Source organism: Lagenorhynchus albirostris, chromosome 14, assembly GCF_949774975.1.
Source record: "Lagenorhynchus albirostris chromosome 14, mLagAlb1.1, whole genome shotgun sequence".
NCBI lineage: Eukaryota > Metazoa > Chordata > Mammalia > Artiodactyla > Delphinidae > Lagenorhynchus > Lagenorhynchus albirostris.
In genome coordinates, this window is record NC_083108.1 from 82,003,882 (window position 1) to 82,027,797 (window position 23,916).

The 23,916-nt window shown below is 45.9% G+C and overlaps 2 protein-coding genes across 3 annotated transcripts; one reads left to right on the forward strand and one right to left on the reverse strand.

Moving 5' to 3' along the window:
- Nucleotides 1-1,034: 1,034 nt before the first annotated feature.
- RILPL2 (Rab interacting lysosomal protein like 2) lies at nt 1,035-22,749 on the reverse strand. 2 transcript variants are annotated; one of them, XM_060121406.1, is made up of 4 exons: nt 22,040-22,708; nt 14,521-14,672; nt 8,921-9,031; nt 1,035-1,548 (listed from the first exon to the last, which is right to left on the reverse strand). In XM_060121406.1, the coding sequence occupies exons 1-4, from the start codon at nt 22,358-22,360 to the stop codon at nt 1,518-1,520; spliced, it is 615 nt and encodes a 204-aa protein (XP_059977389.1). In that variant the 5' UTR covers nt 22,361-22,708; the 3' UTR covers nt 1,035-1,517. The 2 variants fall into 2 exon arrangements, with proteins under 2 accessions (XP_059977389.1, XP_059977390.1); XM_060121407.1 differs by lacking the exons at nt 1,035-1,548; nt 8,921-9,031; nt 14,521-14,672 and adding an exon at nt 18,908-19,802 and having other exon boundaries at nt 22,040-22,749.
- On the forward strand, nt 17,371-17,741 carry LOC132503917 (large ribosomal subunit protein eL37-like). The gene has a single exon (XM_060120801.1). It carries the CDS (start codon nt 17,392-17,394, stop codon nt 17,683-17,685), a length of 294 nt encoding a protein of 97 aa, XP_059976784.1. The 5' UTR covers nt 17,371-17,391; the 3' UTR covers nt 17,686-17,741.
- Nucleotides 22,750-23,916: the final 1,167 nt, after the last annotated feature.

A 23,916-nucleotide genomic window follows, 5' to 3' on the forward strand; every position in this document is an offset into this window, starting at 1 on the left:
TTGAACACTGCCGACTCTTCTTGGGAGGCAGAGTGGTCTTGGCCTTGGCGCCTGGGTTCAAGTCTCACTTTTATCACTTTCCAGCTGGGGCCTTAGACAAGCCCCTTAGCCCCACTGTGCTGGCGCGTGCTTGGGCGAGCCACGGGAATGGTAACGCCCATCCCATAGGGGTAAGAACCGAGGCCTTAGAATCAGGCCTCCGTGTGCATTCTGGGCAGTAACTTCCCAGCTACGTGACCTCGTGTGAAGTACTCTCACCTCTTGGGGTCTTGGTTTCCAAATCTGTAAACGGGACGATTAGTATTAGTCCCCATCTCCTCAGATGTTATAGGAATAAATGAGATAATCCAGGCAGCCGGGAAACACGTTCAGTAAGCCAGTGTTATTCACTAAGAAGACAGGCTTATAGGGTGAGTTCAGCAGGCTCATTAGTTTCTTTGCAAAGTACAGTCTCCCGCTATCTACAGACTGTATTTCATTGATTCCTAAATGCACTTATTTTTTTCCACATTTTAACATTGCTGAAATCAGGATGAGCCTTAAAATCAATAGCATCTTAATGTTATAATTTGTAGCATTTTTCCTGTCATAGCAACACACAAAATAATGGTGCCTCACTTAGATTCAATGAGATGTATGTGCACCATATATATATATGTATGTAGGTATACATACGTTATATATGTATATATACGTGTGTGTGTGTGTGTGTGTATTTGACTCTTGAACAATGCAGGGAATTATGGACACCCACCCTCTCCACAGTCGAAAAATCCGCATACAGCTTATAGTCAGCCCTCCATATTCGAGTTTCCTCCGTATACGCAGATTCAACCAAGTGCAGGTCGTGCAGTACTACAGTGCTTACTATTGAAAAAGGATCTGTGTGTGAGTGGACCTTCGCAGTTCAATCTGTGTTATTCAAGGGTCAACTGTATACAGTTCACAGATTTGGAAACCAAGACTCCAAAAAGCTGAAGTAACTTACAGAAGGTCACGTAACTCTAAGAGGCCACTCTAAAACACAGAAAGTGTAAAAGTCATTTTACTTTAATTGAAAAATCATGTAAAGAAAGTCACGTTAGCAAAATCAGATAGTCACCAAATATCAGTGAAGTCGTCACTGCAAAGTCCATACCAGATGGTCCTGCATCCTCTTCTCCCCACCCCGGTTTGGGCTGGTGTATTTTGCAGCTATGCAGTAAAGACCTGGGTCGTTTGTGAGCCCTGAGAAGCAGAAAGCACATCCGCACGCTGGGGGCCTCTTGGGGGGTTGAAGTGGGGCTGCAGGTGGCCCCATTTCGCTTTCCTTCTGCTTTCTCGGTTTCTTTGTGCCGCTTCACTCGCCCTGGCCCAGCCTTCGGGGGTGTTCAATTCAGCAGCCGGGGAGAAAACCTCATCCGTTCCTCTTCAGACGGCTTTGAGGGGAAACAAAGGAGCAAGTGCAATGGGTACGCACTGGCACTGAGAGATGATTTTTGAAGTCGTCTTCTGAGAACTGAGCCATGGTCCCAGATCTATGTCTGCTTCCCTGACCGGAAAGAGAACCTGGGTGGAGAGAGAGAGGGGTCAGAGGAAACAGAGCGAGTTCTGAAGTGGGAGGTGCAGAACCTCCTGCAAAATCTGTAAGCAGCTCCTGCAGGCCATTTCCTCGGGGCTCATTATGGGACAGGCACTGTTCCAGGGCTTTCCATCTACTAGCTCATTTCAAACTCATAACAACATGAGGAGGTGAGTACAATCAATACCCCCATTTTATAGATGAGCAAACTGAGGTTATGGGAGGTTAAGTAACAGGCCCAAGGTCACACAGCATACCTTGGAACCACTGGGACTTGGGCCCAGACCCCACATAACTACTGTGCTAGACTGACAGATGGAGTCTGGAACCTTTTTTTTTTTTAAATTTCTGATTTTAAGTGGTTTTTATTGTAGAGGAAGTGATAACTTCTCAATGGTACCTACGATTATAAAATAGATATTTGCAATGAATAAAGAGTAACATGTAAGTTCTTGGATATAACAGATAAAACATATAAAGATATCCCCTGAGGCATGAGTAACAAACTTTCAGTCCCCCTCATGCAAAGTTTTGAAAAGGAAGAATGACATCTGGGGGCTTCCCTGGTGGCGCAGTGGATAAGAATCTGCCCGCCAACGCAGGGGACACAGGTTCTATCCCTGGTCGGGGAAGATTCCACATGCCTCGGAGCAACTAAGCCTGTGCGCCACAACTACTGAGCCCGCGTGCCACAGCTACTGAAGCCCGCGCGCCTAGAGCCCGTGCTCCGCAACAAGAGCAGCCACCGCAATGAGAAGCCTGCACACCGCAATGAAGAGTAGCCCCCGCTCACCGCAACTAGAGAAAAGCCCGCGCTGCAACGAAGAGCCAGTGCAGCCAAAAATAAATAAATAAAATTTTAAAAACAGAATGACATCTGGGGTTGATCAAAGTACAGTGACACAAAGTACAGTGTCAGTGCTATTTCCAGTTGTAGGAAAGATGGCTGGTGGGCTGAAAAGTCAGTGATGGGGATACGGGCTCTTGCTTCCAGTCAAAGACAAACCTCTTGAGCACCGCTAGCAGCTCTGCCAGCAACAGCAGGACGAGCCCTTGACTCACATGCGGATACAGGCGTTAGGGCTCAGCCGCCCGCCCCCTGAGCCCGCGCATACCCCGCCAACCCCACTTCCCTGTCTCAGGAAACGTCATTCAAGCCAGCAACCGGGAGTTGTTCTCAACTCGTCTCCCCTCAGCCCACCTGCTGTATTTTAGTCACCACGCCCCAGCTATGTTCTGATCCCCCCACTTCTCATCTCCTCCACTGCCACCCGCAGGCCAAGCCACCAGGAGGAGCATAACAGCCTCCCCTCCCCCCACAATCCACTCATGGGGTGGCCAGAATGACCGCGTCACTGTGCAGAGCTGTCACTCCTCAGCTTAAACCCTTGCATGGCTCCCCACTGTCCTCAGGACAAAGACAAAAATCCTTCTCAGCATGACCTACTTCTTCGGAGAGTCGTTCATTCATTCATTCACTCATTCATTCCATTAGCTCAGTAATCTTGTCTGACGTGAATTTGTGGTCTCACGCTCTTTAAACCTGTGTCCTCAGGCTGGCTTACAAACATTGTATTTTTGCCGTATCAGGCTCAAACTCCAATTAAGTAACCCAAAGAACTCCCCTAGAAGAGGCAGAAAGAAACCAGTAGCTTATGGGGACTTCCCTGGTGGTCCGGTGGTTAAGAATCCGCCTTCTGATGCAGGGGACACGGGTTCGATCCCTGGTCAGGGAACTAAGATCCCACATGCCGTGGGGCAACTAAGCCCACGTGTGTCGCAACCACTGAGCATGCGGGCCACGGCCAGAGAGAAGCCCATGCACCTCAGCAGAGGATCTCGCGTGCTGCAAAAAGATCCCGAACACCGCAACTAAGACCGACACAGCCAAAAATAAAATAAATAAATAAATATTAAAAGAAAGAAACCAGTAGCTTATAGGTCTAGAAGCCTTGTTTACAGTGAGATCCTCGGCCAGTGAATGTACCAAATAAACACCTTCAGATCTGACACCTGCTGTAGGGCCTGCTGTAGGGTGGAGATGCTCTTTCATTCATTATCTTACCTCGGGAGACCCTTTCTTGGGGAAGAGACACTCCCACTGGCCCTACTTGTCCCCTCAACCCTTCTTCACAAAGCAGCCAGAGTGACCTTTTTATAGGTGACTATGGACATGTCACTCCCCAGCTTCAAACCTTCCAAGGTCTTTCCGAAGCACTTAGAATGAAACCCAAAGTCATCACCGGGATCCACCCGGCCCCGAATGACCTGCTCCCTCCCCTTCTCCAACCTCGCCTCCCTTCTCTTTGCCGCTCCAGCCGCCATGATCTCTGTTGCACAAGCTCTCTCCAGCCTCTGGCCTTTACACCTGCTGTTCCCTCTGCCAGGAAGGCAGGGAAAACTCAGGTCGCTATGGCCTTCCAGGGCTCAGCTTGAATGTTGCCTTTCCATAGACGTCTTCTGGGACTCCCCAAATCTAAAGTAGCTCCCTATCGGGAACTTTCTGGCGGTCCAGTGGTTAGGACTCCGCGCTTTCACCGCCCAGGGCCCGGATTCGATCCCTGTTTGGGGAACTAAGATCCCATAAGTCGCGTGGCACGGCCAAAAATAACTTTAAAAAAAACCAGCTCCTGATCAACCTCTCTCTCAGCACCTATTTAACGGTCTTCAGCACAGGTAGGGCCATCTGAAGCTGTGCCGTTAGTACATTTCCTGACCGGTTCACCCTCTGCCTCCCCTGCTGGAATGTAAGCGCCATGAGGGCAGGGAATCCGTGTTGCTCACTGTATCCCCAGCACCTAGATCAGTGCCTAGCACATGGTAGGCTCTCAATAAGTATTTGTTGGAAGAGTAAGTAAATGTGGTTTCAGGTGGTCTCGTCTGATAAAGCTGTTTCATGCAGCCATTCAAGAAAGCCTGGTAGGGCTTCCCTTGTGGCGCAGTGGTTGAGAGTCCGCCTGCCAATGCAGGGGACACGGGTTTGTGCCCCGGTCAGGGAAGATCCCACATGCCGCGGAGCGGCTGGGCCCGTGAACCATGGCCGCTGAGCCTGCGCGTAATACTTAACTGAACTAAGACACGCACTCGGGGGGCTGTTTGCCCCTGCAGAAGCATCCCCTCTCTTCACTAGCCTGCGGCTCCACGCGGCTGAGCTCTGTGGGGGAACTCAACAAGCTCCCTTGTCCTCTAGCTTCCGGCTGGGCTCAGCCAATGGGAAGCACCTGCACGCGCGGGGAGGGTGGGAAGAGAGAGAGGTGAGGGCATTCACTCCCTGCTCTGTCCGTGCCGGGCTTTGTTTCACTAGTTACTGTGTGCTCCTCTTCTAAAGGCCACATGCCTGTATGACTCTCCCCCTTCCCCTCACAGGTCCCTCCCCCCGCCCCTCTGCTGCCCGCCCCAGGATGCTTCCTCATGCTTCTCCATCCCGCATCTCTGTTCCCACGTCTGTAAAATGTCCCTTCTTTAAATCTTTTCAGTCACTCCTTTTGCGTGAGCCTTTGTTGATAAGCAAGAACCCTGGATGATAGGCCCCACGGCCCTGCAGTATCACTCCTGGGTATATATCCCTGGGAAATTCACACCCAGGTCCAGGAGAGGACATGAAGAAGCATGGAGATATTCACTGCAGCACTGTCCACAGTGGGGGAGGCAACCTGCGATCCCATCGCTGGGGTCAGAAACAAGTTGGATGTCTACGCTGCTATATGGACAGCTCTTGAAAACTGCTTAATGTCCATCCACAGATGAATGGATAAATCGAATGTGCTCTATACATACCATGGAATATCACTGGGCCTTAAAGAGGAAAGAAATTCTGACACGCGGTACAACATGGATGAACCTGAAGACATTATGCTAATCACATGAGCCAGTCATGGAAGGACAAATACTGCATGTCTCCACTTATATGAGGTCCCAAGGGTAGTCAGGTTCATAGAGACCGAAAGTAGAGGGGTGGGTGCCGGGGGCTGGAGGAGGGGAACAGAAGAGTTAATGGTTAATGGGGACAGAGCTTCGGGACAGGATGACGAAACAGTTCTGGAAATGGATAGTGGTGGTGGACGCACAGGATCTTAATGCATTTAATGTGACTGAATTGTACACTTAAAAGTGATTAAAATGGTCTCACAGACAGAGAAAACAATCTTATGGTGAGCAAAGGGGAAGTGGTGGGGACGGATAGATTAGGAGTTTGGGATTAATAGATACAAACTACTGTATATAAAATAGATAAACAACAAGGACCTACTGTACAGCACAGGGAACTATATTCAACATCTTGTAATAACCTATAATGGAAAATAATCTGAAAAAGAATATATATATATTTGTATAACTGAATCGTTTTGCTGTATACCTGAAACTAATACAACATTATAAATCAACTGTACTACAATTTCTTTATTATTATTATTATTTTTTGGCTGCGCCACATGGCATACAGGATCTTAGTTCCCCGACCAGGGATCAAACCCACAGCCCCTGCATTGGAAGTGTGGAGTCTTAACCACTGGACCACCGGGGAAGTCCAACTATACTTCAATTTTTAAAAAAATAATTAAGGGCTTCCCTGGTGGCACAGTGGTTGTGAGTCCGCCTGCCGATGCAGGGGACACGGGTTCGTGCCCCGGTCCGGGAGGATCCCACATGCTGCGGAGCAGCTGGGCCTGTGAGCCATGGCCGCTGGGCCTGCGCGTCCGGAGCCTGTGCTCCGCAACGGGAGAGGCCACAACGGTGAGGGGCCCGCGTACCGCAAAAAAAAAAAAATTAAAATGGTAAATTTTATGTTAGGTATGATTAAAATAAAAAATATGAGAAAAAAAAAAAAGATCATTCAAACTCAGTTCTCAAAGCCCAAAGCATCTGACCATATATCGGCTAAAGCTATGCTGTCCAATACAGTGGCCACATGCCTTTTGAGCCCTTGAAACAAAACGAGTCTTTTTTTCTCTAAATTAATTAATTAATTTTATTTATTTTTGGCTGCGTTGGGTCTTCATTGCTGTGCACGGGCTTTCTCTAGTTGCGGTGAGCGGGGGCTGCTCTCTGTTGCGGTGCACAGGCTTCTTATTGTGGTGGCTTCTCTTGTTGTGGAGCACGGGCTCTAGGGCGCGCGGGCTTCAGTAGTTGTGGCACACGGGCTTAGCTGCTCCGCGGCGTATGGGATCTTCCCAGACCAGGGCTCGAACCCGTGCCCCCTGCATTGGCAGGCGGATTCTTAACCACTGTGCCACCAGGGAAGCCCCATAACGAGTCTTTAACTGAAATGTGCTGTCAGTGTAAAATACACATCAGATTTCAAGGGCTTACTATTTAAAAAAAAGAATGTAAAATATCTCATTAATAATGTTTTATAGTGATCACACGTTGAAATGATAATATTTTGGATGTGTTGGGTTAGTAAAATATATTATTAAAATTTAAAAAAGAGTTCCTGAGGGAATTCCCTGGCAGTCCAGTGGCTAGGACTCTGCGCTTCCACTGCAAGGGGCACGGGTTCCATCCCTGGTCGGGGTACTAAGATCCCGCATGCCACGGTACAGCCAAAAATTTTTTTAAATATATATTTCTTTTTCTAAAAAAAAAGAGTGCCTGATAAAAAAGAAAACGACAACAGTGCTTAGTGAAGAAAAAAAAAACAATACGAGGAAACAGAATGAAGTGTTAAACAAAATATCAGTTACTATTGAAAATACATCCACAAAAGACAATATACAATTTTTAGAACATGGTAAATAAATACCCATAGGAGACTGGCTGAGGGGGAGGGGAGCTGGGAAGCAGAATGGGAATGGGGGATGGGGATAAAGAGGGAACAAATAAAACCAAGAAGAAAGGGGTCTTATGCTCACAGCGAGGTGCATTGTGCCATGAGCTGAGACTCACTAATGCAACCCTATGTTCCTGAGATCCAAAAAGAGAAAAATAAAAATAAAATTTTCTCCTCTCTCTTGAAACAAAGGCATCTTAATTAAACCTGCCCTGGAAGGTAACTCAGAATCTCTGATCCCTCAAAATTATTTCCCTGTGAAGTTGGAGTCCACGAAGTCCTTGCAAAATAGGTCACTGCAGCACCCCCAGCTTAAGCACCACACCTGGTGCACAATATAGACTCAGTGAGGGTTTGTTGACTGACTAATGACCGAATGAATGGAAGAAAACGAGGTCCCCTCAGCCCTCCCTGAGAGGCAGGAATAATGGAGCAAGAGCCAGATGGCGGCCTAGGACCTGATACAGCCTGCGATGGTGGGTCGTTTGGATCGTACAGTCTTTATTTTTAATCTTAAATTATTTGCCAGCATTTGGAAATCAGATTCCATGAACAAATCCGGCTTCTCGGCTTCACTCAAGAAGCGGAAGCTCTGGTAACATGTTATTCCTAGGCCAGACAGAACTGAGGGGCAACTGTCCCCTACTCCACCCCACAGCCCCATCACTCATCCACATTAAGTGCTTGGCCCCCGTAGGCTTTCTTGTTTGAGATCCCTGATGGAGGCTGTTTCTCACTTTCGATCCAAAAGACCAGGAGCTGATAAACTGTCACCAGGCCGGACATTCTCAAAGCAACCAAGGCAAACCAGCTGCTCCCTTCAGCCTGGGGTGGAGGAAAGGTGTGCCTAATTGTACTGACATCTGTAGACAGAAAAGGCACATCTCAAGGTGTGGTCCAAGGGTTCCCCACATCAGAACTGTCTGGGAATTTAGTAAAAATCCAGATTTCTGGGGCTCATCCTAGAACCAATGACTTGATATCTGAGAATCTGAATTTTAACTAGTGTCCCACACCCATGGTTTGAGGCACAGCAAGCAAAGAAACAAGGGATTAACAATGGTGCGTGAACACGAGGGGGGTATTCAGAGGACACTGCATTATGGGTCCCAGCGTTGGGAGACCCAGGGTCCTCCAAAGTTGGTGACGAACTAGCCCCCTTAAACTCCAATCATTATTGTTACTGTGTTTTTCTTGTGGTTGTAATATTATTATTATTTGGTTATTGTTATTATATCATAGGGAGGCAGTGGAGTGTAGAATCTGGATTTCCTTGGGTTCAAATCCTGACTTCACTGTTTACTATCTGTGTGACCCTGGGTACATAACTTTACTTCTTGGTCTTTACTTCCCCATCTGTAAGTTGGGGATTGTAATAGTTCCTACCTCATAGGGTCACTGTGAAGAGTCAATGAATTAAAATACGTTAAATGCTTACGCTACTGCCTGGCAGATATTATAATACACCGGCAATGAGTTTTCATAGCAGCTGCAAGACCACCACCAGGAGAGCAGGACCTCCCCCTCTCACCCCAACTCCTTCCTTTAGTGATTATTTAGTGGCAACAGGGGGCAGCCAGGTGACTTACAGCTTCCTTATGATTGTCTCCTCCTTGTTACTGCTGGCATTGCTGGCCCTGGTAACCAGAGCATCTTTTTCTCTTCTTCCTCCTGGGCCTTCTCTTGCTGGGATCAGGCCACTAGGAAAAAGGAGACAAATAAGTGGGTTGTTTTATTGTAGATCTCTTATCTGTGCAGCTCTGAAAGTGAAGGTGCTTAATAATTATTATTATATTAATAATATTATCATTGAAATGTTACAGTTAGACATTCTGACTCAGATGATTAGAATCTTCCTTCCACCTTTCCACTGTTGACACCTCTTCTTTCTTTCCCTTGGCTAATTCCATTGGCTGGTACTTTAAGCTTCTCCAATTGCTAGAAATATAACCATGTATAAATCCTCTAACTTAACCCTTGATTTCCTAATTAGTAAAATAAGGATAATGAAAGTACCTAATTCCTAGGATTGAGGGATTAAGCGAGATAATAAATGGAATTCATTCATTCGTTCAACAAATATTATTAAGCTACAAATTGTACCAATGTATATAGATATAGCAATTAACAAAATATATAAAATACCTTCTCTCATGCAATTTATATCCCATTGGGAAAGGAAACAGTCAAGAAACAAATAAATAAGTAAAATTTAAAAATATATAGTAAGTCAGATGGCGATAAGACCTAGATTGATATTGATCAATAAGATATTTAGGTCAGGTGACCCAAAGAGGGCCAGAGTACTTCCCTGGATTTGATGTACAGAAGTTGGAAGAAGGCTATTCTCTCTCACTTACTGATTGCCAGCAGCCATGCTTCCTAAGATTCAGAGAAGGACTGTCTTTAATACAAAATAATAAGGCCAATAAAGAGAAGCAAAGAGGAAAGAAAGAGGCACACAGTCCCTGATTCCAACACTGAGGCTTTAGTTGCAGTTTTTTCTTTATTTCTGAGACCAGTTCCAGGATCCTTCCCAGCTATGTGACCGATAAAACTCCCTTTTGTGCTTAAGCTAGTTTGAATTGGATCTCTGTCACCTGCAACCAAAAGAAGCCTGACCACGGTGAAGCATTTAAATGTCTGACCCAGGGACTTCCTTGGTGGTCCAGTGGTTAAGAATCCGCCTTCCATGGGACTTCCCGGGTGGTGAAGTGGTTAAGAATCTGCCTGCCAATGCAGGGGACACGGGTTCAAGCCCTGGTCCGGGAAGGTCCCACATGCCGTGGATCAACCAAGCCCCTGCACCACAACAACTGAGCCTGCACTCTGGAGCCTGCAAGCCACAACTACTGAGCCCCCGTGCCACAGTTACTGAAGCTCAGGCGCCTGGAGCCCGTGCTCCGCAAGAGAAGCCACCGCAATGAGAAGCCTGTGCACTGCAATGAAGAGTAGCCCCTGCTCGCCGCAACTAGAGAAAGCCCGCGTGCAGCAACGAAGACCCAACGCAGCCATAGATAAATAAATAAATAAATAATTTTTTAAATATTAAAAAATAATCTGCCTTCCAATGCAGGGGATGCAGGTTCGATCCCTGGTCAGGGAACTAAGATCCCACATGCCGTGGGGCAACTAAGCCAGGGTGCCACAACTAGAGAGCCCACATGCTGCAACTAAGACCTGATGCAGCCTCATAAATAAATAAATAAATATTAAAAAAAAAAAAAGTCTGACCCAGTAAGCTCATTAGATCCACTTAGGTATTTTGTTGTGGTACCTACTGGTAAATTTATGTCCATGCTATAGGCATAAATTTTCCCCTTACTACAGACTGAATTCATATGTTGAAGCCCTAACCCTTAATGTTATGGTATTTGAAGATGGGACCTTTGGAAGACAATTAGGTTTACATGAGGTCATGAGGGTGGGCCCTCATGATGGGATTAGTGCCCTTGTAAGAAGAGACACCAGATGGCTTGCTCTCTCATTCTCCCCACCATTTGAGGACACAGCAAGAAGGCAGCTGTCTACAAGCCAGGAAGAGCCAGAACCAACCATACTGGCACCTTGACCTTGGACTTCTAGCCTCCAGAACTGTGAGAAAAAAAATTTCTATTGTTTAAGCCACCCAGTCTCTGGTGTTTTGTTATGGCAGCTTGAGCTGACTGAGATACCCCTTTAGGTATGAATGTCAGATAGCAGAATTTACCCCCTCTCTCTTTCTTTGCAAAGAGTGGGCTCTTATTACTTAATATTATTTCTATTTTTATTATATATATTTATTATAATAATATTCATATGAGAATCATCTAAAAATTACCTTTTCCCACTATCTACCATTACATAACACCCTAAAACTTAGTGATTTAAAACTATGATGATTTATGACTTCTCGTGATGGCTCTGTTTCTTATGGTTCATTTGGTGGTTCTCCTGATGGTCTAGTTTGGGGTTCTCAACTGGCTGCATTCAGTTGGTGGATCAGCTGGGGGCTGGATGCAGCTGGGGCTGTCATATGGGGCACCTTGGTTCTTCTTCATGTGACCTCTCCATGTGACTACCTTGAGCTTCCTCATAGCATGGTGGTCTCAAGGCAGCAATCTGAGAGCACAAACATGGAAGCTGCTAGGCCTTTTAGAGCCTTAACCTAAGAAGCCAAACAGCATCACTTCTACCACATTCGATTGGTCAGAGCAAGTCATAGGGCCGTCCAGATTCAAGGGGACGGAAAATAGACTCTACCTCTACTCTGATGAGAGGAGTGGAAAAATTTCATTGGAAAAGGAATGCAGGGGGACTTCCCTTGTGGCACAGTGGTTAAGAATCCGCCTGCCAATGTAGGGAACACGGGTTCGAGCCCTGGTCCGGGAAGATCCCACATGTCGCGGAGCTACTAAGCCTGTGCGCCACAACTATTGAGCCAGCGCTCTAGAGCTTGTGCGCCACAGCTGCTGAGCCCGTGTGCTGCAACTACTGAAGCCCGCGTGCCTAGAGCCCGTGCTCCGCACAAGAGAAGCCACCGCAATGAGAAGCCCGCGCACCGCAATGAAGAGTAGCCCCAGCTCGCTGCAACTAGAGAAAGCCCACGCGCAGCAACGAAGACCCAATGCAGCCAAAAATAAAATAAATAAATAAATAATAAAAAAGGAATGCAGGATGGGAAAAACTGTTGTGACCATCTTTGGAAACAGTCGACCATATCTGCTTTCAGTTAAAACTATCATTAGTATGAGCTTCGGCCTCCAAATTGATGCAGTTGCTAAGAGAACACCTCAGTTGACATTCTGGTTTCTCCAGAATATATAACACAGGAGACTAAACAGAATCCTGCTGTCTGTCTATTGGCCTGTACCAGATGGGAAGTGCACATCTGTTGTTCTCTGGGAATTCAAAACTGGAACTAACGTGGGTTGCTTTATTCACTAGCCAGCTGCTCATGGCATCGGCAGTCTAAGAGTTCCTCTTTTTAATTAACCGTGTCTGGAGTACTTATTAAATGAGATGAAGACAGGTCTTTCCATTAACAGCGTTCCAACCTCAGCAGAAGGAAGACAATTAAATTCCTGTTGGCAGAGCTCAGCTCTTTTGGATTTAGCTTCCTAGGACATTTTTACTTCGATGCTCTCTTAATGATGCCACATTGAATGAATTTAAGGAATAATATCATTGGGGCTTGGTTTTGTTTTGAATTAGAGTATTTCCTTACTACCAAACTTTCCGAGTCCAAATGTGGCATGATAATTAAAAGCTCAGGCTCTAATGTCAGGCTGTCTGACGCCATGTCTCAAGGTTGCCACCACCAGCCCTGGGACTTCAAGCAGGTACTTGACCTCTCTGACCCTTAGATCATCTTGGGGATAACATTACCCTAACTCATAGGCTTGCTGTGAACACTAATTGAAATGATGCTCGGGATACACTTAGCACATGGTAAGCATTGATAAATATTAGTTGGCACTACATTTTGTTTGTTTTGGTTTTTACTTTTTGGCGGCACCCTGAGGTATGTGGGATCTTAGTTCCCCCACCAGGGATCGAACCTGCGCCCCCTGCATTGGGAGCTCGAAGTCTTAACCACTGAACCACCAGGGAAGTCCTGGCATCATGTTTTTATTCTCTTGATCTTTCCTTCTCCTGCCTCTAAGGAAACCTGCTTTGTTTAACTCAGTGTTTCCCAGAATTATTCAACCACAGAGCTCCTTTTTGCCGCGCTGTGTGGCTTGTGGGAACTCAGTTCCCCGACGAGGGATTGAACCCGGGCCACAGCAGTGAAAGCGCTGAATCCTAGCCACTGGACCACCAGGGAACTCCCTAGAGCTCCCTTTTCAAGAAATACCTACATAAAGTAAACTATTTGGGGAAACATGGTGCAGAAGGATAAAGTGAAGTCCAAACCTGCTATGTCAACAGCTTCCTTATTTCCTCTCTTGCTTGTCCTACAGTTCCTCCTCTACCCAGTATTACTGTGATCTTTTCTAACTTGTAATTTTTATACAATTTCAAACTTAGAGAAAAGGTGTAATACTAGTACAAAAACTTCCCATATATCTACCCAGATCCCTCAAATGCTTATCCGTGTATCTATCTACCTACCCATCCATCCATCCATCCACCTATCCACCTACCCATCCACCCATGCAACCATCTTCTCCCTGAACCACTTGAGAGTAAACTGGAGAAAAGAATCTTACCCCCTCATTCCTAAATGCTTAAGTGTCTTTCCAGAGAACAAGGACATTCTCTCACATAACCAAGTCATTCAGTTATCAAAATCACCACATTGATCTTTTAAAATAGTAAATCAGACTGTGTCATTCCCTTAAGATTTCCCCAAATCTTCACATTACGCTTACAATAAAACTAGAGCTCCTGGGCTTCCCTGGTGGCGCAGTGGTTAAGAATCTGCCTGCCAATGCAAGGGACATAGGTTTGAACCCTGGCCTGGGAAGGTTCCATATGCCGTGAAGCAATTAAGCCCATGCGCCACAACTACTGAGCCTGAGCTCTAGAGACCGCAAGCCACAACTACTGAAGCCTGCGTGCCTAGAGCCCGTGCTCCGCAACAAGAGAAGCCACAACAATGAGAAGCCCATGCACTGCAACGAAGACCCAACACAGCCAAAAATAAATAAATTTATTTTTAAAAAACCCCCAAAACTAGAGCTCCTTCCTGTGTCCAAAAAGGCCACCCCTCCGTCTCTTCTGGACCGTCCTCTACCTCATATTCCAAGTTCCACCATGGTGGGCCTCTTTAATTGGCCAAATGGGTTCCTACCTCAGGGCCTTTGCGCTTCTTGTTCTACTTTTACGCAACCAAATCTTTACATGGTTGGCTGCTTCTTGTCATTCACCTCAGGGGGGTCTTCCCTGACCACCCAGTCTAAAGCAGGGCCCCCCCAGCACTCTGCTCTCTGTCATGTCACCTTGATCTACATTCTCTTCAGCATTCACCACCATTATCCTGTGTGTTCATTGCAGGCCTTCTGGCTGATTGCCTGTCTTCCCCCTAGACTAGCACGGACTTTCTGTTTTGTTCCTGCTCTACCCCCAGTGCCAGGAATAGTGTCTGGCATATAGTGGGTCTTCAATAAGTAGATTGGATGAACATAAGAACAGATATGTAATATATCAAGGAATTCTAGGCAGTGTCTTGCTCTGCAGTGTAGGAGCCCCAGGCAGCACAGCCCACCTCTTATAGCACTGCAGCTCTTCCTGCACCACCAGCAGCTGCGACTTGAGTTTGTTGCGCTCCTGCAGCACGTCTCTCAGCTCCTGTAGAGTAAAGCGTGGTCGGTTGGGATCTGTCAGGTCAACCACCATTTTGTCTGGTCCCAGGTTCATCTGTAAGAAAAGATATCACTTATACAGTTTCCCTCATGAGGATGGACTGTCCATCCTAGAAAGGAAACTTCTCTTGTTCTGTTACTACTCCCAGGGATCCGATGAGATGAGACGTTGCCTGTTGGAAGTGTTTGGTTGATGGTAAAGAGGCAAGAATTTCAAGTACCATTCTCCAAGAAAGGAGCCAGGGCTCCTTGGAGAAAAGCTGAGTCCAGGGCTGGAACAGGGAAAGTCCAAGTTGAGTCTGGAACATTCCATTGTGTAAGGGATGGAGACAGATCAAAAGGACACAGTTTGAAGGCACTCCTACTGGCCAAACTGAACGACTTGAGTATCCGCGTGAATAGTAACAGGAATGGATAGTAACCCATTAAATAAAAACAGGATTCAGGAATCCATACTTAAAATTTTTAATTTAGGGAATTCCCTGGTGGTCCAGTGGTTAGGACTCCAAGCTTCCACTGCGAGGGGCATGGGTTCAATCCCTGGTCGGGGAACTAAGATCCCACATGCTGAGTGGCGTGGCCAAAAAAATAAAATAAATAAAAATTTAAATTTAAATTAATTAACTAATTAATGGGGATGTAATGGCTAATCTTATGTGTCAACTTGACTGGGCTAAGGGATGCCCAGACAGCTGGTTAACCCATTATTTCTGGGTGTGTCTGTGAAGGTGTTTCTGGAAGAGATTAGCATTTGACTTGGTGACCTGAGTACAGCAGAGGCTCCTCCCCAGTGTGGGTGGGCTTCATCCAATCCATTGAGGGCCTGAATAGAACAAAAAGGTGGAGAGAGGGTGAATTCACTCCCTGCTTGAGCAGGACATCCTTCTTCTCCTGCCCTTGGACAGTGCACATCAACCCTCCTGGTTCTTGGGCTTTTGGACCTAGACCAGGACTTATGCCATCAGCCCCCTGACACAAGCCTTCTGACTTGGACTGAATTACACCACCGGCTTTCCTTATTCTACAGTTTGCAGGCAGCAGATTGTGGGTCTTCTCGGCCTCCATAACCACGTGAGCCGATTCCTATGATAAATATTTTCATCTGTGTCTATATCTACATCTATATCACCTATTGTTCTATTTCTCTGGAGAACTCGGACTAATACCAGAAAGGAGGAGGGGGATCTGTACTTTACAGAAGAATGCCAATTAATAAGTGTAGAAGATGATAGAGTCAGAAAATCATCCTTTTGCAACCAACGCAGTAATAATTGATTCAGGCAAGACTAATGAATGGACCTAAAACTTTTGGGTGAAAGTCTGTTGAGGAACAGGATATTTCACAGTTTCAAAGTACTTTCCCATAGGCTACTTATGCATTACAAAGGGAACAAAGACACCCTTACAGTGCAGAAATCTTGCAGACACCACCTTAACCAAGTGATAGAAGTTACCATCGCCAATAACGACAAACTGAATCAGGTGCCTCCTGATATGAGGCACCGAGAAGGACACAGCACACTTAAGTGGTATCCCTGCTAAACATGTATAACTTGAATCTAACCATGAGGAGACATCAGAACAAGCCCAAGTTGAAGGACGTTCTACAGACTAACTGATATACAATCTTCAAAAAATGTCAAGGTCATGAAAGACAAGGAAAAGCTGAGGAACTGTTCCAGACTAAAGCTGACTAAAGAGATATGTCCTAAAGGTACCGTATAACCCTGCATTGGATCTTGCATCAGAAAAAAAAAATGCAATAAAGGATATTATTATGAATTTTGAATAGGGATGGCCTATTAGATCTTAGTATTCTACCAACTTTTTCTCCTGAATTCAATTATTTATTGTGGTTATGTAACAGTATGTCTTAGGAGATACACACTGAAGTATTTAGTATTTAGGGTGAAAGATCCTTATCTTTTACTAACTCTGCAGCTAACATAATGTCTGAAGATTCTGAGCGAATAAATAATATATAGACATAAATATTTGTTAAATATGAGTACATACGTGCATATATACATGTATGTATATGTGTGTATATAATACTTCACTGTGTATCTCTTAAGACATAGTATACACACACACAAACACATATATACATACACCTGAATATAACACCTGAATTGAGGTGAAGGGTATACAAGTGTTCATTGTACTTATCTTGCAACTCTTCCATAGGTTTGACATTTTTTCAAGCTAAAGTTAAAATAAAGCAAATATTTGAAAACAACCTAAATGTCCATTAGCAGAAGTCTAGTTAAACAAACTAAGGCACAACCACACTCTGGAATATTCTACAGGTGATAAAGAGAATAAGCCATACTATAAAGGGAAATGCAATAGTGACCACATTCCTCCTCTCGGATTGATAAACATCAGCGTGTTTGAAAACACACTGTGTTGTAAAAGCTGTGGGGAAACCAGTTCCTTCACCGATTGCAGAGGGAGCCAATCTCTTTAACCCCTTTGGAATGCAACTTGACAATACTTATTAAACCTTCCAATGTAGGGGACCTCCCTTCCCTGGTGGCGCAGTGGTTGAGAATCCACCTGCCAATGCAGGGGACACGGGTTCGAGCCCTGGTCCGGGATGATCCCACGTGCCGCGGAGCAACTGAGCCTGTGCGCCACAGCTACTGAGCCTGCGCTGTAGAGCCCGCGAGCTGCAACTGCTGAAGCCCACACACCTAGAGCCCGTGCTCCGCAACAAAAGAAGCCACCACAATAAGAAGCCCGAGCTCTTTGGTCTCGGAGGCAGAAGCGAGATGACGAAGGGAACGTCCTCGTTTGGAAAGCGTCGGAATAAGACGCACACGTTGTGCCGCCGCTGTGGCTCTAAGGCCTACCACCTTCAGAAGTCGACCTGTGGTAAATGTGGCTACGCTGCCAAGCGGAAGAGGAAGTATAACTGGAGTGCTAAAGCTAAAAGACGAAATACCACCGGGACTGGTCGAATGAGGCACCTAAAAATTGTATACCGCAGATTCAGGCATGGATTCCGTGAAGAAACAACACCTAAACCCAAGAGGGCAGCTGTTGCAGCATCCAGTTCACCTTAAGGGTTTCAATTATTAGTCACGCAATAAATGTTCTGGTTTTGAAAAAAAATAAAAAAAAATAAGAAGCCCGTGCACCACAACGAAGAGTAGCCCCCACTCGCCTTAACTAGAGAAAGCCCACACACAGCAATGAAGACCCAATGCAGCCATTAATTAATTAATTAAAAAAAAAAAAAACTTCCAATGTGGCTTTCCTTTGACCCAGTGAATCCACTTCCCCTAGATACTGAGGGGGCCAACTGCTATAGGTCAGAGTAATTCACTGTTGCATGGGGTCGGAGCAAACGATTGGAAAATGAAGGTCTTTTGATAGGAAACTTGTTAAAGCAGAGATTCTGAACCTTTTTTTTTTTGTGCCGTGGACCCTTACGGCAGCCTGGTAAAGCCCACGTGGATTTCATCTCAAAATACTGATTTTAAATGTATAAAAGGCATAGAATTACAAGAAAACCAACTAAGATAACACACTCATCAAAATCTTCTAAAAATAAATTTGTGATTCCTAGACCTGCTTCTTTATTAAATAACACGATGTAGCCAAGGTCTAATAAGATACAGAAGGAAAACAAAGTTTTGAGTTCTGCACTACACTGTAATGGGATATGAAAACATCTGTGATTTCCATTGGTGATTGTCACAGGTACTGCTAATATTACTGTGGTTTGTTGTTATATTTCAGATGGAGGTTGGTGAAAATAAAAATACAATTTCTTCTCATGCAAGTTCATAGATTTTGCGGATTAGAATCATGGTTCTCTTGGGGGGTTCCAAAAACTCCAAGTTAAGAACCCTCACGTTGAGCAATTGATAACACTGTACAGTGGAAGTTTTCAAAAGCCATTAAAAGGTGGGAAGCTCTTTATATTCTGATTTAGTACAACTTTCATGCCATGTTAAGTGAAAATAAGCAAGAGGCAGAACGGGGTATATATTATAATACCATTTGTGTGAATAATGGAAAAATATATTCATATATGCTTGTGTTTGCACAAAGTATCTCTGGATACTTTAAGAAACTGATCATTTTAATTTTTTCTAGGGAGGGGAAGTGGTGGCTAGGGGTGGAGAGAGATGGGGAGGGAGCTTTTCCAAGGCAAACACTTTTGTAACACTTGAATTTTGAACTTAAATTTTTAAAAAAGAAAGGAAACAAACTATTCTCATACCCATTGTGATGGCTACTGTAATCAAACAAACAAATCAGAAAGTAAGTGTTGGTAAGGATGTGGAAAAATTGGAACTCTTGTGCATTGCTGGTAGGAATGTAAAATGGTGTGGTCACTATGAAAAACTGAATGGCAGATCCTTTAAAAATTAAAAATAGAATTATCATGTGATGCAGCAATTCCACTTTTGGGTATATACCCCAAAGTCTTGAAAGCAGGGACTTAAAGAGAGATTCATGGATCCACGTTCAGAGCAAAATTATTCACACAAATCAAGAGGTGGAAGCAACCCAAGTGTCCATCAACAGACAGATAAACAAACTGTGGTGGATCCATACAATGGAATATTATCCAGCCTTAGAAAGGAAGGAAATTCTGACACATGCCACAACGTGGAAGAACCTTGAGGACATTAAGTGAAATAAGCCAGTGGCAAAAGGACAAAGATTATCCGACTCTGCTTATATGAACTACCTAGAATAGGTAAATCCATATAGACAGAAAGTAGAAAAGTAGTTACCAGAGGCTTGAGGGAGAGGGGGCATTTGGAGTTAGTGTTTAGTGGGTACAGGGTTTCAGTTTCGCAAGACAGGAGTTTTGGAGAGGATGGTGGTGATGGTTGCATAATAATGGCTGTGAATGTACTTAAGGCCACTGAACTCTGCACTTCAAAAGATGGTAACTTTTATGTCTACCACAACTAAAAATGGTAACTAAAAAAAACAAGAAAGAAAGAAACACTAGGGCATATTTTTATAAACTGTCTAGTGACACTAAATATTCATTTTCTCTGCCTTTTGCCCCACCCCTGTTCTTAAGACTACGTGCTAGCTCATCCGCTGGCTGGCGAGCTTGTCCGCTATGCCCCAGACAGGAAATGACCCGGCCCCCGTGCAGACCACACTGTTCATGGTCCATGATGGGGCTTCCTCCATATCCTTGTGCCTGGAGCTGGAGGTGACAGGAAAAGAGCACAGAATGTGAGCTGAGGGATCTTAGGCAAGTCATTTAACTGCTCTTGACTCTCAAAAGTCAGGCTACTAATCATGACACTCAACCATCTCATATGACGGATACTAAAGAAGAACCTTATCTACAAATATAATTGTCACCGTGAGTAATGAGTAGGTGAAATAAAAGAGTACCAAGGAAGCTACCAGAAACCTTCACTCTTCCCTATGAGTTTCAGCCACCCAGTTCCTGCTGTCCTTTCATGGCATACTTCTCAGTTTGTAATCCTGTAGTCTAGTTTTGGAGGTCTGTGTGTCTTGCCTCTTCCCCTAGATGTGAAGCTCCGTGAAGGCAGGGACCTTGTCTACTTTAGTGCCATAGCTCCAGAGCCCACACAGTGCAGTCACTCATCAAATGTTACTACAAGAAAGGTCACATAGGTCTGTATTTTAGTACAGTGTGGTTATGACTAGCATCTCTGAGCTCAAATCCTGCCTCCACCTCTTACTTGTTAAGTCCTCAGGCAAATTACTTAACTGTTCTATGCCTCCATTTCTGTAAAATGGGAATAATAATAGTATGAGGATTAAATGAGATAATCCCCTTGGGGCAGTTTTTTTTTTTTAAACTATAGCTGGAAATTCACTAGTGAGTCATGATATTAATTCAGTGAGTTGCAAAATAATTTAAAAATTCATAAAAATAGAATAGGAAAGTATGACTGTACATCATGTTTAGTAAGGGAGAGTTAGGGTAAATTGTTGAAACTTTTGTTTCATCAATACTGGATATCAACGTAAAATGTAATTTTGTAAAATGGGGGTATAACATATATACAGAAAAATGCACTAATCTTGAGTTTATAGCTTGACAATTTTTACCATATGTGTACACCCATGTAACCACACCTGGATTAATTCTCTATAAATGTCCCTCCTGCCCCCCACCATTCTCCCATCCCAGGGCTACCATCAACCTGTCTTCTATAAGTAAAGATTAGTTTGCCTGTTCTTGAATTCCACGTGCAGGACGCTCTCTTTTGTACCTGGCTTCTGTCTCTCAATGTAGTATCTGTAGGATTCATCCATACAGTTGTGTGTATCACTACTCTGCTCTTTTTCATTGTTGTGTAGTATCCCATCATATGAATGCACCACAATTTAAAAAATGTATTCCTCTTTTCCATTTAGATTGTTTCCAGTTTGGCACAATTATGAATAAAGCTGCTCTGATTTTTTTTTTTTTCGGTACGCGGGCCTCCCACTGCCGTGGCCTCCCCCGCTGCGGAGCACAGGCTCTGGACGGGCAGGCCCCGCGGCCATGGCTCACGGGCCCAGCCGCTCCGCAGCACGTGGGACCCTCCCAGACCGAGGCACGAACCCGCGTCCCCTGAATCGGCAGGCGGACTCTCAACCACTGCGCCACCAGGGAAGCCCTCTTTTTTTTTTTTTTTAATTAATTTTTGGCTGAGTTAGGTCTTTGTTGCTGTGTGCGGGCTTTCTCGAGTTGCGGTGAGTGCGGGCTACTCTTCGTTGCGGTGCGCGGGCTTCTCATTGCGGTGTCTTCTCTTGTTGCGGAGCACGGGCTCTAGGAGTGCGGGCTTCAGCAGTTGTGGCTCACAGGCTCTAGAGCGCAGGCTCAGTAGTTGTGGCGCACGGGCTTAGTTGCTCCGTGGCATGTGGGATCTTCCCGGACCAGGGCTCGAACCCGTGTTCCCTGCATTGGCTGGCGGATTCTTAATCATTGCGCCACCAGGGAAGCCCTGAATATTCTTATATGTATCTTTTTGTGGTCATAAGTACTAATTTCTCTTTAGTTAAAAAGCATTTCTTACTCTAGGTCAAAGTTTCTCAAAGTGTGAAACCTGGACCAAGAGAATCAGCATCATCTTGGAACTTGTGAGAAATGCAGATTCTCAGGTCCCATTGCAGACCTACTGAGTCAGAAACTCTGCAGCTGGGGCCGGGCAATCTGTGTTTTAACGAACACTCAAGGTGATTTTGATGGCTGCTAAAGCTTGAGAACCACTGCTCAAGGTCCTGGTCAAAAGTGCAGGAAGCCGCTGCTTTAGAACACACTCGGCACAGGGGCCAGCACCGAGCAAGTGCTCGATTAATGTTAACCATCTTAACGCTTCTAATCTGAGGACTGCATACTCGTAGTGATTTGTTTTGAGGGGCTTGGATGTTCAAGAGAAGAAAGCGTCCCCCCTGCCAGTGGCCGCTCCCAGCACTCACCTCCCTGCCGGCCGCCGAGCTCTCTCTCCGCAGCCCCTCCAGCTCCTTCCGGAGGTTGTCCCGCTCCATTCTTAGCTCCTCCACCGTCAGGCTGCCCTCATTCACCAGCGTCTCCAGCATCTCCAGGACGCGGACGATCTTGAACTGCAGCTGTGTCACCCGGGGGTCGCTGCCCAGGGCCATCAGCTCGCGGCCCATCACGTAGGAGATGTCATATACGTCCTCGGCGGTCAGCTGGAAGGGGCTCTTGCCCAGGGCCCCCTCGGGCCCAGCCTCGTCCCCCTCCTCCTCTTCCTCCTCTCGCAAAGGGGGCTCCTCCATGGCCGCCCAGACCCCTGCAGCCTCCGGAGCTGCTGCTTTCTCGGAGTCTCCGAACGTCCAGCTTCCTCCCGGCACGGAAAACTTTCCGCGGGTCAGTGGACCCTGCCTGTTCAGGGCGGGGCAGGCGCAGCCAATCAGCGCAGCCGAGGGGTGGGCCCGGAGAGGGGCTGTAGGAGGAGGCCACGCAGGGCAGATCTCAGGCCAGGACTCCCGGTGCACCGTCCCAGCGGAGGCCCGTGCTGGAGTGCGGCCTCCAGGTTGTGGTTGGGGCACGAAAGGACAAGGGAAAGGGAGGGCCGCCGCGAAGAGGAACAGAGAGGTTAAGGGGTGACAGTGATCGCTCCCAGCCCGAGAGCTGTTGCAGATGGGGAGGGGCAGCGACCCCAGCTCCGCCCTTGGTGACAGCCACCGCAGAAGCCCGGTGTCCACGGAGACAGGGGCGGAGTTTCCACCGCATTCTGGGAAGGAGGCTAAAAAGCACACAACTCTTCCCTTTCTGCACTCAGGTGTTCCAGCCATAGAATTTGCATGGTACGGGGAGGCAGATCCGGTCTCTGAGAATATTTCCTGAAGCGTGCGGCAAAGCAGAAAACAGCAGTTGGTGGCAGCGCGCGGGAGTCTAGTGGTCTGTGTTGCGCAGAGCTTCCAGGCCTATGGTCACCGGGACCGGCGGCATCTGACCCTCAGTTAAATGGAGATTCCCTGCGCTATGCACCTGGCTCTATCCTGGGTTCCTCCACTTGACCAGCGTGTGGCCTTTGCAAGTTACTTAAGTCCTCCGAGCCTCACTTTACTCCTGGGTAAATAACCGTACCTACGGAGTAGGGTCGTTGTGAGGAATATATGAGATCATGAGACAATGACTGTGACAAAAAGCGCTTAGGAAAGGCTCAAAAAATATTAGCGGGTATTCTGGATTCTTCCCTCCAACAAACACTAAGCTTGTGTGCCAGGCGCTTGGCACTTGGGTTGGGAAGGGAGGAGTAATAGATAAGACAAAAATCACCGCTTCGAAATTAGAAAACATTCTGCAGCTACACAGGGTATGACTGAGAATATTAGCAGTGTGGATTACAAAACGGGTTATTTTAGATTTAATTCAGGGTTTGTAATAGTCATAGGCAGACAATCCAGCAATGGAGCTTGTCTTTCCCAGGAACGTATTGGCAGTTTTCTTCGTGGTAGGTGTACCAGATTTTCTCCACAGTGAAGCTGTGGAGTCAAAATGGAGAGTGGACAAGGATAAAACAAACAAACAAAAAGCAAACAAACAAAACAGACACTAATTTCAGATGGTACAATGGTACAATGTTTTAATGATCAAACAAGGCCCCGGGCAAGGGCTCAGTAATCCATTAGTCACAGACCTGACAACACCCTGTGATTAAATATGGAGAAATATTAGGCTTACCATAAGTATAATATGGCATATCCATACAATGGACTATTATTCACTCATAAAAAGGAATGAAGGAATAGAGGGTCCAGAAAGAAACCCTCACAAACACGGTCAAGTTATTTTCAACAAGGGTGCCAAGACTGTTCATTGGGGAAAG